Genomic DNA, 17141 nt, shown 5'->3' on the forward strand with positions numbered 1-17141 from the left:
CACCGTAGGATTTTATCTTGTTAAGTAGCCTCATGTGAGGCATCTTATCAAATGCCTTCTGAAAATCTAGGTAATTGACATTCACTGCCTCTCCTTTGTCCACCCTGCTTGATATTTCCTTGAAGAATTCGAACAGATTTGTCAGGCAAGATTTCCCTTTACAGAAAGCATGCTGACTTTGACTTATTTTATCATTAGTTTCCAAGTATCCTGAAACCTCGTCCTTAATACTGAACTCCCAACACTTTCCCAGTCACTGAGATTTGGCTAACTGCCTATAATTTCCTCTCTTTTGTTTTCCCCCCTTCTTAAAGAGTGTGGTGATACTTGCAATTTTCCAGTCTTCTGGAACCACGCCAGAATCAAGTGATTTCTTGAAAGACCATGACCAATGCACCCATTATCTCTTCAGCAACCTCTTTTCAGTACTCTGGAATGTAGTCCATCTGGTCCAGGTGACTTATCCACCTTAAGACTTTTCAATTTGCCCAGGACTTTTTCCTGTGAAATGGCAATGGCACTCACTCCTGCACCCTGAAACTCACAGACTTCTGGCATGTAGCTAGTGTCTTCCACAGTAGAGACTGAAGCAAAATACCTATTAAGTTCATCTGCCATTTCTTTATCCCCCATTACTACCTGACCAGCATCATTTCCCAGTGGTACAAAATCAACTCTCACCTTCCTTTTATTCTTTATATAACTGAAAAACAGTATCCTGCTTTATATTATCGGCTAGTTTGCCCTCATATTTCATCCTTTCCCTTATAGCTTTTTTAGTTGCCTTTTGTTGGATTTTTAAAACTTCCCAATCATCCAAATTCCCATTCATTTTTGTTACCTTATATGCCCTTTCCTTGGCTTTTATGCAGTCCTTAACTTCCCTTGTCAGCCACGGTTGCCTAGCCCTGCCGTTTGAAAACTTCTTTCTGGGACATATCTATCCTGTGCCTTGTGAACTATTCCCAGAAACTTCAGCTACCTCTGTTCTGCTGTTATCCCCGCCAGTATCCCTTTCCAATCACCTGGGCCAGCTCCTCTCTCATGCCTCTGTATTCCATTGCGATACTAATACATGTGAGTTGTGCTTCTCCCTCTCAAATTGCAATATGAATTCAATCATATTATTATCACTGCCTCCTAAGGTTCCTTTACGTTAAGCTGACTAACAAAATCTGGGTTATTCCACTACACCCAATCTAAGATAGCTTTTCCCCGAGTAGGCTCAAGTACATGCTGCTCTGAAAAGCCATCTCGTAGGCATTCAACAAATTCCTTCTCTTGCAATCCAACACCAACCTGATTTTCCCAATCCTCTCGCATATTGAAGCCCCCCATTACAAATGTGACATTACCCTTATTACATGGCCTTTCCAGCTCCCTTTGCATTTTCAACCCCACATCTTGGCTACTATTTGGAGGTCTATATATGATTCCCATAATGATTTTTATCTATCCTTGCAGTTTCTTAACTCCACCCACAAAGATTTGAAACTCTCTGACTCTATGTCAGAGTTGTGAGTTATGCCTTATGTCCTGAAAAAATAACAATCTTAACGGAAAAAAGTATCCAGTTATTATCATGTTGCTGTTTGTGAGATATTTTTTCTATAAATGGCTGTGGTGCTTCCCATAGCAACTACATCCCAACAATACTTTATTAGTTCTAAAGTACTTTGGGATATCATTTTAGTCATATGAAGGCTCCCTGCATTTCTCCTTTTATATGAGCCTGATGTATCCCAGATTCCATTGAAATCATAAAACTTAGAGTCATAGAGAACTACAGCAAAGAATCAGGCTGTTTCACCCGTCTAGTCCTTGTGAACTGTTATTTTGCCTAGTCCTATTCACCTGCACCTGGACTATTGCCCTCCATTTCCCTCCCATCCAAGTACTCATCCAAACTTCTCTTAAATGCAGAAATTGAACCTGCATTCATCACTTCCAATCTCACCTCCCTCTAAAGACTTCTTGCCTCACGTTCCCCTTAAGCATTTTACCTCCCATTAACCCATGACCTCTAGTTCTGGTCTTACCCAACCTCAGTGGAAAAAGCCTGCTTGCATTTACCCTATCTGTACCCTTCACAACCTTGAGTGGTGCACTGAACTAATTCACCTATTCTGAAATTCCCCATGTCAACTTTGAAAGCAAGCAAAGCCCCACCTCAGCTTAGGTGATCTACCTGGTACGTCATGGACTATGGGAGGAAACTGGAGAAAGCCCTTGCATTCCACAGGGAGGACATACACAGGGAGTACAGCTGCTGGCATTGAACTCTGAACTCCGCTGCTCTGAGCTGTAGAAGCTTCGTGCTAACCACTATACCATTGTGGTGCCCATGAGAGGGCTTGATAAGAGTAGAGACCGAAATGATATTTCTTTTAGGGTGTATCTGGAAAAGGAGCATAGTTGCAGAGTAAGGTGTTGCCCATTTAAGATGATGAAGAGGGATTTCTCCTCTCAGTAAGCAGCGGATACAGAGGTAGTGAATATATTTAAGGCAGAAATTAACACAGTTGAACAAGGGAGTCGATGGAGAGAGTGGTATAGAGGTGAAGATTGGAACAGTTAATATCTTATTGAATCGTGGAGCAACCTTGACAGGCTAATTGACCTACTCTTGCTTATCTTCATATGAATTGCTGTCATTGAAATGGGCAAATATCTACGTTTCTGAATGGTGTTACTGGCATGCACCAACAAAATCGAGGCCAATGATTGCACCTGAACTTTCCAGCAGATGTCACTGCAGAGTAGTGTGTGATTCCCATCTATTTCTTTCACCCTCGCAGAGGTTCCCAACCTGGGGTCTATGGACCCCGCGGTTAATGGTAGGGGTTCATGGCATAAAAAAGGTTGGGAACCCCTGCTCTATAGCTATAGGCATCAGTTGTTAACTTGTTCAAGATCTCTACAGGATCTTTATAATGGGACTAACAAACCAGCAGACTTTTCCATCAGTAACGTAAACTGATGCAATGTATCCAGAATCAACCGTTAAGAAATAACACATGCAAAATGTTGGAGGAACTCAGTGGGTCAGGCAGCATCTATGGATAGGAATAAACAGTCGCTGTTTCGACCTGAGACCCTTCATCAAGACTGGTGAAGGCTCCTGGCCTGAAACACTGACTATTTATTCCTTTCCAGAGGTGCTGCCCAATCTTCTGAGTTCCTTGAGCATTTTGTATGTGTTACTCTGAATTTCCAGCATCTGCAAAATCTCTGCTGTCAACCATTAAGAAATATTGCTTCTAAGGACATGGTTTTAATTTTTCAAATGAAACCTAATTATCAAAACACAGAAAGTAACAATATAAAAAAAGAAAAGATTTTAATTCCAAAACATCATTAATTTGTTTGTTATGTAATGTGTTGTATAACGTGGGCGATCATGGTCTTTCCATGATCATGATTGTTCTTGGCAAATTTTTCTACGGAAGAGGTTTCCCATTGCCTCCTTTTGGGCAGTGTCTTTACAAGATGGGTGACCCCAGCCATTATAAATATATTTTTCGGAGATTGGCTGTATGTCGTCAGTGGTCAAATAACCAGGACTTGTGATATACACCAACTGCTCATATGACCATCAACCACTTTCTCCCATGACTTCACATGACCCTGATCAAGTGGGGTGGGGGGGTGGATATGGACTAAGCAGGTGCAACTCCTTTCCCAAAGGTGATGTGTTAGCTAGCAGAAGGAAGGAGACCTTTACAGCTCCTCTGGTATCTCCACCCTGCCACCCTAAACATAAGCTATTTTAATTCTTCATAAGATCATATAAAAATGATCATGGCTCTTGCTGATAAAACATTTTGATGGAAAAATTGAAAAATACAACATGTAAAAAAAAATGCAGCTCAAGCTCCAGTCATTTATCTCTTTGCTGTTAGTCAGACCTTGCTGTGTATAAATGTAGACTATACTTTTTTCCATAGCTGCTGCCTGGCCTGCTGAGTTCCTCTGGCAGTTTGTGCATGTTGCTGTGTATAAATTATTGTGTTTCCATGAATTACAATACTGACAAGTTAAAAGTGTGTAATTTCTCTAGTGTTTTGGGATTTCCTAGATTATGAAGGGTGCAATATAAACACATAAGCTTTTTCTTAGTTTAATATAAATTTCAAAGTTTAATTTATTGACTTGAAGGTGATGCAGCTTTTTAAAAAATCTTGATAACTGACTTATGCTATTTTTAAATTATATCCTAAAGTGTTTTATATAGAATGAGTTACTTTTTAGTGTTATAGTTGCATTCATATGGCTAAAGGCTGGGAAATGGACATTCAAATGAGATTAATAGGATAATCTGCTAATCCAAGAACTGAAGTACCATCAAAATCATACTGGGTTATTGAATAATAAAGAAGGACAAGTTACAAATGATTCCCAAATGTATGGCATCATGATTGTCATATAAGTTTATATTGGCCTTCTCTCCAAAACATGGTGTTCAACTTGACAGCATTTTATGATGATGTTAGTAATGTAATTATTGACATTACTATAGATAAGAATATTGTGTTTGTTAAATTAAGGAACATTCTAAAGAAGATACTGTGGCACATTTAATTTAAGGTTTAAAAAAAACAAGTAATTGTTGGCCCACTCACTCACTCACTTGGGCCTAGGTGAAAAGCTCAATTGTATAATTATGGATGCCATGTATGATTACATACAAACAAATCAATGGTGTTCAACAAGGTTTCATGCAAAAAGTAATGTTTAACCAATTTCCTTCAACATAGGGTACTGGATGTGGATATTTATTTAGGTGACCTAACAATAGGCTTTTCTATAAAATAAAACATTGGAAGTATAGTGATAATCTAAATTGAGATTGGTAACTATTTGCTATCCTTCATCATTCAGTCAGTGAATTTTGATCAACTTGTAAACCAGGTTTCAGTGCTTTCTTGAAAAATCAATATTAAGGGCTGTAATATTATTCTTATTAATGATTTAGACACTTCCAAGAAATGAAACAGAAGTTTGTGGATAATCCAAAAATTAGCACAAGAGTTCAAACTATGGAGGATGCTCACCTACTCGAGAGATCCTATTGTGTTCCAGAATATAATCATCTTTGGCAAATGATGGATTATTTAGAGATGTTTTATGTTATGCATTAATGTAGCTCTAATGATAAATGTAAGTTCTTACAATATGGAATAGTAATGAATGTAGTAGGATTCTGTAAAGCATTATGCTCACAAGATTCATGGACTGTAATTTGGGAGAATAACTTAAGCCAACCGAGGCACTTAGAACTGTGGCTAGTTTCAATAAAGGATGTTATACTGCATTTGCGTAGGAGGAGTAGGTAAATTTATGTGAAGCAAAACTAATTTCCTCACCACAGTGGCTTTTGATTTTGTGAACTTTTTACCCGTGAATTTTCTCTCCATGTACAATTTATTTTGAACTACTTTTTTCTACAGAGTCTATTCAGCCAATCCTAATAGAGTCAGCACCTGTGCAGAAATACTGCAGCATGAAAATTGATCAGATTCAACAGCGCATTCAACAGGAGCAATCAGAGCCTAATAAGTATGGAATGCAACATTTGACCAAGCCATTGGGAAGAGAAACTGCTCCTCAGCAAAACTGCATAGTGCCCCAGCATCTGATAAATCGAGTAAGGCTCAAGTACATCACAGAGACGGTCAAGCAGGTATTAGTGCTATTTATTATTTCAACCCATTGTGTGTTCATGTATTGGTTGCAGTGAGTTAAGAATAGAAGCCATTGGATTTAGGGCTAAAATGCATTAAGCAAGTTGATTTAGTTATAATTGACATTGTTCCTCTCTTGTTGCAACAATAGGGATTCTCCATATCTTGCACAAAATCACATTCAGTGCAACACACATAAAATGCTGGAGGAACTCGTTAGGTCAAGAAGCATCTATTGAAATAAATAAACAGTTGACGTTTCAGGCCAAGACCCTTCATCAAGACTGGAAAGGAAGGGAGAAGTCAGAATGTAAACTTCAATTTATTCATATCTATAGATGCTGCCTGACTTGCTTACTTCCTTCAGCATTTTCTCTGTGTTGCTCTGGATTTCCAGCATCTGCAGAATCTCTTCTGTTTACAAAATTAAGTTCATTTGTTTTAGATAGCTTCAACTGTGGCTGCAATTGAAGTGCTTGAGCTGGTGTCAACAATGTGAAGAGAGTTCAAGGGAGAAGTAATCAGTGGTATTATTTCATCTGTTCTGGGAAAGGGGTCAAATATCTGGTTCATTTCTGACCATCACTGAGCTCCGATGACGGATTTCAATAGCAGGAATAGGCAGTGAAACATTTGGCTTTCAGAGAGTGACCTGGAGAAGTTTTAACTACCACAGGATGACCTGGAGCGGCTTTAGCTTTCATTACTAATCTGACACCCAACAAAAGCTGGCAACAGCAATGTTATTATCACTAAGTGGGAGTTGAAATGTAATATTGTGTGATCAAGTTGACACAGGGGTCCCACAAAAATCCTTTTAGACAAAGTAAACAGACTTCTAGTGGGATGAGGAACTGTAAAGCTGCATGACAGAAGGAAAGTGATAAAACCAAAGTTACAAAGGCCCGAGATTTCCTTCTGGGACTAGCAGAAACATGCTTCCCTAAGCATTTTCAGGCAGGAACTTAACTAGTGCCAGATTTTACAGCTTGGTACCCAAGGGAGCATAATTGCAGCACTTCCCGAGCCTGTATTCAAAATGGTTTATATACTTAGTGGCTACTTTCTGAGGTATAGAATTGAACCCAGGGTGGTCTTCTGCTGCTGTAGCCCATCCACTTCAAGCTTCTTTGTGCTTTGCAGATGCTCTTTTGCACACAACTGTTGTAACACATGGTTATTTGTGTTACCGTCGCCTTCCTGTCAGCTTGAATTAGTCTGGCCATTCTCCTCTGACCTCTCTCAATAACAAGGCAATATTGCCCACAGGACCGTCACTCACTAGATGTTTTTTGTTTTTTGCACCATTCTCTGGAAATTGTTGTGCATGAAAACTCCAGAAGTTCAGCAGTTTCTGAGATACTCAAATCACTCAGTCTGGCACCAACAATCATTCCACAGTCAAAGTAACCTAGATCACATTTCTTCCCCATTCTGATGTTTGGTCTGAATGTCAAATAAGTATCTTGACCATATCTGCAAGTGTTTATGTATTGAGTCGCTGCCACATGATTGGCTGATTGGATGTTTGCATTAACAAACAGGTATATCTGATGGTCAGGTGTGGCCATTGAGTGTACGTTCTGTTATTGTGGCTTATCTTTTCCTCTTTAGTTTACTCCCGTTGTTTGTTCCTGTACCTGAAATTAAGAAAGTTATGATGTCCAATCACCAAGGCCACACTATTGGGAGAGAGGGAAAAAGGCACCAAGGCAACTGCATTGCCCACACTCTTGGGAGAGAGGGAAAAAGTTAACATTAGGCCACTAAATTCAACAATGCCCATTTTTCAGCCACAATCACAAGTTAGTAATCAGGGCAAGGACAACTTCATGCTGCCTCGGCAAAGATTAAGTAAATTAACTAAACAGATTCAAATGTGGAACTTATCCAGCATATGACATTTCATTAGGTCAGGATAAGCCCTGCAAGTTACCTCTAAGTAGATATTTTTCTAGCTAAATTTTAAAGGTTGCCCTGTGGCAAATGGCAGTATAGTGATAGGCACTTTCCAACTTGACTCTAATTGGTTTTGATTCTTTAGTTTCACTATGCATTCCACATAATCAGCCTTAATCAAACCTCTTTGTCACTTCATCAGCTGGCAGCCAAGTATCACAAGCACTTCCGCTATAAGAAGATCTCGGTGGAAAGAAAAATGAAACTGGTATTTAGCAATCTTGCAATTACATACGATTAAATTTGCCCTAGTGCATTGCAATAAATGGAATACTGAAATTGGAAACCATGCTGTGCAGCTGCGATGCACCTTTCTTGTGGGATTATCTACTAAAGTGTAATTAAACATTATTGCAAATCATACCTACATTCCATCCTTGGCACTCTTGCAGAACCATTCTTGTGGGGATTTAAAACAATTAAATTTGCAATGCAGCTTAGAAAAGCAACTGAAGTGGCTGTCTATTTATAGAGATTGCTGTTAAGTCAATGATCAGAATTCCAAGAAGCAAATCCAGATCAGTAAAATCTGATGAAATTCAGAGAAATTTTCCTTAATGCATCACAGAAAATTCAGAACCTAGCGTGTGCCAGCCAAGAAAACAATTTCTGTTTGCAACTCTGAAAAGCTAGTGATATTTGTTTTGATCTGTTAGACTTCCCTCTGATTATTTTCTTGTGTCTGTGTTGCAAATCATTTCAATAAACAAGCCTTCATTCTTCCATGAATAGAGGAAGTCTTTACCTGTTAGACATTCAGTTCATTTTTGCAAATACATGGGGCTGAATAGAGGTCTTTGTCAGTGTATTTGGTTTAATGAACATTTTATGTCCTTCCACAAATTTCTTGACTTTACAAAACAATATAATAAGTGTTCTAGTAGCATGTGAATTAAGATATAAACTAACATTAGTTTTAATAACATTAAGTATATAAATAAAAAATAATATACAGATCTGGATATTCAACCATTGAGTGCCAAAATTAATAAGTTGCCAACTATTATTTGCTAAATCACAGCATAAGATCATGAGAGGTATGATCACTTACCAGTACTTGGTCTTAATGTTTCCCTTATTCTCTCGCTGATGCTGGTAAATTTTGGGATTTTAACTATAAGTGAAGGTTTACCACATCCACAAAACAGCCTTAAAAACTATTTCATTTCAGCAGTTCTCTTCTGGAATTTTTGTCACAAAGTGTTTTGTAAAGCCAGTAAGGAGCAATTTTCATCCACAGACACATATATGATATTGGAGATGTATAACGTATTAATGATGTCATAATTGACCATTGAACTCAGTTCTATATAACACAGAAACAGGCCTTCAAGCACACATAGGCACACTATTCCCATTTCCCTCTCACATTCTTGATCAATTCCTTTTCCCACCCCATCTAATTCTACTGCCACTCATGTACATAAGGGGTAATTTACACTTAGCAATCAACCTACCATGTGGGAGGACACTGGATCCCTTTGGGAAATATGCAATCTCCACACAAGAAGGACAGGATTAAAGCCAGATTTCTGGAGCTGTGAAACAGCAGCACTAAGAACTGCACCACTTCCATGTCCAAAATTTCATGTTTCATTTTCTCTTTGCCTTCAGAACTGTTATTGGAGAAAGGCTTAGCTGACAGAGAGACTGATTTTCATGACTCCCTTATCCACATGCAGCAACACACAACTAGGGAGAAAAGCCAGAGATCAATAATGTTCATTTTGTTGGACCCAGGGGTAGGCTATTGCTTGAAACATCAGAATATTCAAACAACTTCATAATAACGCACCCTGCAATGTATTCCTCGGGTCTTTATATGAATGCAACATTATTTGAACATCATACCAATTTACTCGAAGTTCACTGTTAGTGCGGGTCAGTTGTGAACTAAAATCAGTTGTCATAAAATATGGAACTTTTTTCCTTTTGCTGTCATTCCAAATCGTAATCTGCTTTTCCAATCATTGTGCTGAATTCAGTGGAAATAGTTTTACCAAAAAAGATATTGGATTGCAAGGCCTGTTAATTGTGCTACATTTTTGTTAACGACGTCAATGGAAATGCAGTTCATATTATCATAAGGCAAAGCATTTGAGGATTACTACTTGTACATACCCTATATGGGTGGCAAGGTGGAGATACGTCTGTAGCAAAGGGAGGTGTAAGGTGCTTCTTTCCTTTACTAGCCTGCAGGTCAAAGTGTAGCACCTGCTTAGCTCCCCGATCAGGGTCGCATGAATCCATGGGAGCAGGTGCTGGAAGGTCATATGAGCAGCTGGTGTACATCACAAGTCCTGGTTATGTGACCACTGACACCAGACAGACAATTTCTGAACAGTGTTGATAATGGCTGGGGTCACCCAGCCAAGACACCTCCCAGAAGAAGGCAATGGCAAACCACTTATGTAGAAAAATTTGCAAAGAACAATCATGGTCATGAGATGATTGACTACGTCAAACGACATGACACATAATGATGATACCCTATTCATTGATAAAGTATGTACATGAAGGCATGTACCACTAAGGTCAAGTACAGCTTTGATTCTGCTGCTATAAGACTACTGAACGTTTCCAATAAGATGGACACATCCTCACATCTATTTCTTTGTGACCTTGTTGTCTACCTGCACTGCATATTCTCTGTACTATAACACTACATTCTCCACTCTGTTATTGTTTTACCGTGTACTGTGTAATGATTTGATCTGTGTGGTGGGCAGTATGCGAGACAAGTTTTTCACTATACCTCAGTACAGCATGTGACAATAAAGTAATTTAACAATTTTATCACCATAGATGCAGTATTAATGAAAATGTATCACTAATGGCAAAGTAATAGCTGAGTTTACAGGTACAGAGTTCTATTCATACATTAATAGCTTCTCAGCTCAAGAAAACAGAAAAATAACTTTCACTATTGTCAGTGATACCCACATTACATGAATAAGTGGAAGTTTCTCTATGACATGACAGTTCCAATAATTACATCATATTTATGTCTGCAACTTTAAATTACACCAGACTCCTGCTTTGTTATCTAGTATTTCCTACAAGAAAGAAGGGGGAGTTTTAGTGGTAGCTTGGTGAGTCATTTTCAGAACCTGTTAACAGATGTGAGGTATATAGGAAAAGGAGACAAGTGATTGTGAGATAAGCAAAATGAACCAGTTTAACAATTTTGATAGATTATTGATATGAATTAATAGATCGTGCAGTAGAAACTGGAGGCAACAAAGAGATCAGCCACAATCTAAAGGTTGAATAAATTAGCAGTTGAATAGCTGTTCCCATTCCTATGTTCTTAGTGGAAGCAGCTAAGAAAATGTAAAATATGCTGCTCTGAATGCAGGAAAGCAAAAGGAAGTTGAAACTAGGTGATTTGTGAGCAGAACATTGTCTTATTAAACTTTTTCCTTCATAGCTAGCATAATACTGAACAGAATCTTTTAAACAGATCCATTCAAATATGATGCACAATCAGTTTGGAGAATGTGTTGTTTACTGATTGGGAAAAGCAGCTTCCTCCCTCCTGATGAAGGGTCTCAGCCCGAAACGTCAGCAGCGCTTCTCCCTATAGATGCTGCCTGGCCTGCTGTGTTCCACCAGCATTTTGTGTGTGTTGTTGTTTGAATTTCCAGCATCTGCAGATTTCCTCGTGTTTCCTCCCTCTTACCAGTCTTTTCCAGGCATCCTTTGAAGCAATGCCACTTTGTATGTGGCTGACAAGATTTTTTAGCCATTGTTAATGATTGCAACTATAATGTACCTCTCTTTAATAGATTTGGCTGTCTTTAGGGGGAGACATCAGTGCGTAATTATTTTTCCTCACTAGAACACATAAACTTGCTACCTCTCTTTACCTTTACCTACCAACCTCTTTATTGTAACTTGTAATTTTTTTGCTTTGCATTGTATTGTTGCAGTATATGACATATGTCAGTGATAATAAATCTGATTTTGTTTCAGTGTATCATATACTGATGAACAGTAGCAGGAACAAAATTTAACTGTTAGTTTTTGCAAGTTTTTCAACAATGAATGGGATCATTGGCTGTGCTACAGCTGTTAGCCATTTCTGTGTTTCTTTTCTGAAGGCCCAAGTTAACTTTCAAGATTAAGAATCGTAAGTTGCTATCCTTTTACTGTCTGGAGCAGCCTTTCTCAACCTTTTTACCCTGGAGGAACCCTTGAAATAGTTTTCAGGTCTTAGTGAACTTCTGCATAAAAATTATTGCATCTAGAGCTTACAGTACATTGGAGTGATCAGTACATTGTAGACATAATAATCCAAAAATGATTGTCACTGTTCTTTTGAGTAGAGAATGAACCTTTAGCCAACCTTTCTTGGGGGAAAAAACAGTTAAGCTTAGTTTATCTGTCTTGAAATTAATTTCTTTCTTTCCCTTACATAAAATTTTAAAAACTGATAATGCAAACATAATAAATTTCTCAATTCTGGGTCCAACTTGAGATAAGCACACATGAATTTCAGCTCCAAATGAAATGAGAAGATTTCTATCCTTGCTCTTGTTACTTGTTAAACAAGAAAATGCTTGTTCACGTATGTAAGAAGTTGAAAACTGCAGCAAAATTTTCATTGCTTTCCTATGAATGGCAGAATACTGTTTTAAAGAAATCCAGATCTTGCCCAGGGGCAGTTGAATAAACCTCATCTTGAATGAGTGCAGGTCACAAAGTTCTTCCTCTTCTCTCAAAGTCAAGTTCTCAGGCTGAGCGGAAATTCAGAGAAGGGCCCCTCACCCAGCCATACACTTGTGTTGAAAGGGATGAAAAATCCTGTTCAGTTTTGTTCTACAGTTTTTCCAGTTGGTTTTCAGTAAGACTCTAAGCTTTCTGATATCCTTCCTCACTCTCAAGTATTTCCAAAGATTCAGTTCCCTCTTAAATCTAAAAATATTGTCACTTGAAGTCAAAACACTTTCTTCAGGCCTTGCAGAGACTTGTTCACCTGGTTCATATGATGAAAAATGTCTGATAAGTAGGCTAGTTTCTGCAGTCATTCTTCATCTTCAAAACACTTAACAAAATCTGGCCTACTATTTTCTTGAAAGTACTCCTGCAATTCATCTTTCAGCTCAAACACCTGTTACGTACCCCGTAACTGGGTCACTTACCAGCAAAGATAGAGAGGTCCGTTGAAGTCTGATGGTACTATTTTTAACAGTATTTATTGATAAAAATACACAAAAATAATACAGATAATATACGTCGTCAATACTAAATCTAAAAGCGCGGGTATAATAATAATCAATAAGAAATAGATCTATCGTTGTCTAGGGGATAATGTATTGTCCAATGGAAATATAAAAGTCACTCAAGATCATTCAAGCTGCAGCTTTTTGGTTGGAGAGAAAGACGGAGGTTTAACTTGCCCATTCCTTTTATGATGTCAATCCTTCGAGAGTCGTTGGGGACTGGTTTCCCCTTTGTGGTTAGCTAAAGCCGTGCTTCCGTGGTAAAGGCCCACCAATTCCGAGGCAAATGGAAAAGGACGCACGTGAGCTTTCCACCGGCTTTCGCTATTATGCTGTTACAGGAGTTCTAGCATTTCTTCTGGTGCGTCTGAAGGGGCTGTTCCCCAGACCCTCTTTTATCCTGACTCACAGGGTCTCAGATGTCAATCAGGTTGGGATGATGCAATCCCTCCACCAACCCCCCCCGGTTCATTGCCCGGGGCTTCGATGCATCGTACAGTATTCAATACACAATTCCATCTCCAAAAGACAATAACTGTTATCAATGGTTCTGCCTTTCGGAGGACAGGACACATTCCAAACTCTTTGTGGATTCTGCATGTCTTTCTCTCATTTCCTGGGTCTCCTGAACTGACTTAATAGTGATCTTGCAATTCTCAAAAAGGAGGGGGCCACGGACGTAACACCCCCTTTCTTCAACACGTTTTTTACCATCGGAAAAAAACAAAGTAATATAGAATCTTACAGGATTTTAGAATCTTTTCTGCAGAGTAATACATTTATACATTCAATTCAGTATCTAGATGGTTACCGATTGCATTGTGACTTCCTTTAATACCTTAACATCTTGTACCATACTAAAGTCTTGCAGCATCAGACTCCAATTTAGTAACCAATTATTTGTAGGTCTTATTTTTCTTTAGCCAACAAAAACTAAAGAGTTGTGATCTTAGCTTACGGGTATACTACAAAAGTTCATGCAAATACTAATCTTGATGTTGCTTTCAAACTTAACAGGCAGGCTTCCATGGGGTTGTCTTTATTATTCACATGCTTTGTCGAAATCCCGTAAAACCAGCTTTTGCTATTTAAAAAGGGCGTCCCCATTAACCCTCGCCTCTTTTCCGATTAATTCCCATGTGGGGAGCTTGGGCACCCTGGTGAAATAGGCTTTCATCCGCTCCTTCCATAGGAGTTATTTTATCAACAATGTGTCCCAAACTTAGACCATCTTCTGAATTTCCACCCCATTCTTTAATTTTACATAAGTTGCTAGTTTTCTCTTCAGGACCCTTCAGGCTATTAATTTTCAGTTCAAACTCTTTGTTCAAACAGCATTTCAAATTCTGCCTTTTCACACCACACTCTGGAATAACAATAGCGTGTGGGGCCCTGTTACCTTCCAACTCAATCTGTTATTGATTCGCAGGCTTTGTGGTACCACGCCATTGTCTCTGTAGCCTGGCTGCTGCCTCTGATATCAATCCAACCTTTAAATTTTCTTCATTCAATTTGGGAACTACATATTTCCCTTTTCCTTCAATAATAATATTCATCTTCCCACTTTTGATCTCCGCATTAATTTTTAACACACCTTCAAGCACCAACACCTGGGAACTCTCACTTCTTACTATTACCAAGGTTAACCCTTTCTTCCCTGAACCAAGTCTATCTGACCCACAAGGACTGCATTCCTTTTCAACTGAATGAAATACCTCAGACTTTTTCTGAGCTCCATTACTAGGTTCAGTACCATGTGAATCCACATCTTGGACACACTCAAATGGGACATTTGCCTCTTCCAGGCTTTCAATACCCGTACCCGGTCCAAATTCTAAATTCCCCTGATTCTCCCAGCTACTCTCTGGGCAACTCCCTTCCGGAGTAAACTCAACCCCGCGGGCTGAAACAACCTCATCTGCCAACCCAGCAGACTTCTTCAAGGTAATGGCATCCTTTTCATCTAGGACTGCCCTCATTTCATTATCGGGAACACCTTTAGAATTTTCAACTTCTTCAAACAGTTCTGCCAAACCAGACAGATCATCCCTGTCCAACTCTGGACCTTTTAACAGCTCTATCTGTTTCTCATTTTTATTTCGTGCCTCCAGAACTTTTCTCCTCAATAAGGGCAGGTCTACCCCCTCTCCCTTACCCTCTTTCACTTTACTACTCTTCATTTTACCACCCTCTAAATCCTCGTGTTACAGGGTCGGTAAAAACGTCTCGGCCAAGTCGATACTGGCCGGATTTAAACTGCTCTCGTTCTCAGCTGCCTTTCTCGACATGCTGCGAGTGACCACGCATGCGGGATAGATCTTGGAATCTAGGGGCGGAGCCTCCACCGGCTGTCTTGTCATCATCATTGCTGACCAAACCTTACCACCAGCTAAATCATTACCCAGAAGGACGTCCGCGTCAGTTCTCGGGAATTCTGATCGCACCCCTATTTCAACTGGTCCAGAAATGAGCTCACAATTCAGAATGATCCTATGCAAGGACACCATTTCCATCCCTTTTTCTATTCCTTTCACAGCTACCATTCCCGTCTTGCGACCAAAATGTAGTACCTTACTGCTGATCAATGATAGTTCAGCCTCCGTGTCTCTCCAGATCCATACTGGAACTGGTGTGCCTCCCTCCCTCACAGACATGGTTCCGTTTGATATACAAGTCTCAGACCCTTCTCGTACTCTGTCTACCTGGGGATCTCTTGTTGATTTACTGATTACCACGGCACATCCGATAGGGACCGCTGCTTTCCTTTTTCCTGTCTCTTTCCTTGGAGCAAAGCACCTAGATGCAATATGCCCCCCCTTTCCACAATTAAAACAGGTCAAGCCCGGAAATCTCTGGCTGTCTGGCCTTTCCCCCTCAATCTTACCACTAGCTCCCGGCGGGACCTCTGCCTCAGCCGGTGGGCTTTCTCGATCATTCCCATGGTCTCTCTGGGAACTTTTATTCGAGGAAAACTTTGTCTTGTGGGTTAGGGCGTATTCATCTGCAAACCTAGCAAATTCTGAGATGGACTCATTCGGCTTCTCATTCAAATACATCTGGATATCCTCCGAAACACAACCTTTAAATTCCTCAATCAGAATTAACTCCCTGAGACGCCAATAATCCTTGTCCACTATTTCTGCTGTACACCAACGGTCCAAGAGCACACCCTTCTCATAGGCAAACTCGGTATACGTCTGATTCCACCCTTTCTTTAAATTTCTGAACTTTTGTCTATACGCTTCAGGTACTAACTCATAACTCCGGAAAATGGCCGCCTTTACTTTGTCATAACTCTCCTCCTCTTCCTCCTCCATGGACAACGCTGTATATGCCCATTGTGCCTTCCCTTTTAACACACTTTGTAACAACGCCACCCACTGCTCTTTGGGCCACTTCTGATTCACTGCCACCTTTTCAAAAAGCAAGAAATAACTATCAACATCCGCCTCCTCGAACGGAGGTACTAACCTCAACTCCCGACTAACATTAAACCACTCCTCTCGGTCTGACCCTTGATCTCTTCGCCCTTGCCTTAACTTCTCCTTCTCCAAGTCATTTTCCTCTGTTTCTCTGCCTCCCCATACTCTCTCTCCTTCTCGGCTCTTTCTTTCTCCTTCTCAGCTGCTTCCAGCTGTTTTAACTGAATTTCATGCTCTCTTTGTTTCTCAGCCCTGTCCTGCTCCCTTTTCACCTCTAACGCCTTTAGCTGGAGCTCATGCTCCCTTTGTTTGTCGGCCCTGTCTTTCTCTCTCTCAGCTGCTTCCAGCTGCACTAACTTAATTGCATGTTCCAACCTTAATTTCTCCAACTCTAACTGAGCCGTCCCACTAGCTGGTACCTTTTCAGGGATATTTTCCAATACCTCAGCTGCAAACATATTTTTCCCAATATAATACTGAGTTATTGCCCTTCGCACCTCCTGCTTTTTCATGGAAAACCTCACCTCTGCGAGGTTTAGCCCTTTCGCCAGATTTATCAAGTCCGCTTTGGTGGCCGCCTCTAGCGCCTCTAGAGTCGGGTTTTCTATAAATTCATCCACGTCCATCTTTGCTGGTTTCCCGTCTGGCTACCTGCGTAACCAGATTCAAGTTTGGACTTACAAGCCTAATTCACTGGCCTCCTAATTTGGTGTCAAATCCCGAGACGAGAACCCCAATTGTTACATACCCTGTAACTGGGTCACTTACCAGCAAAGATAGAGAAGTCCATTGAAGTCTGATGGTACTATTTTTAACAGTATTTATTGATAAAAATACACAAAAATAACATC

The 17141-nt window shown here is 39.8% G+C and overlaps 1 protein-coding gene across 4 annotated transcripts in view; it reads left to right on the forward strand.

Annotated features, from left to right (window-relative positions):
- The window catches only part of LOC132398052 (uncharacterized protein C8orf48-like), a 78727-nt gene that overhangs the window by 39509 nt on the left and 22077 nt on the right, over positions 1-17141 (forward strand). For all 4 annotated transcript variants that reach the window (XM_059976975.1, XM_059976976.1, XM_059976974.1 and 1 more), the window contains exon 4: positions 5451-5683. In XM_059976975.1, the coding sequence (XP_059832958.1) occupies positions 5451-5683 (233 nt within the window). The remainder of the gene's footprint in view (positions 1-5450; positions 5684-17141) is intronic.

This window comes from Hypanus sabinus, chromosome 8 (assembly GCF_030144855.1).
Source record: "Hypanus sabinus isolate sHypSab1 chromosome 8, sHypSab1.hap1, whole genome shotgun sequence".
NCBI classification, from domain to species: domain Eukaryota; kingdom Metazoa; phylum Chordata; class Chondrichthyes; order Myliobatiformes; family Dasyatidae; genus Hypanus; species Hypanus sabinus.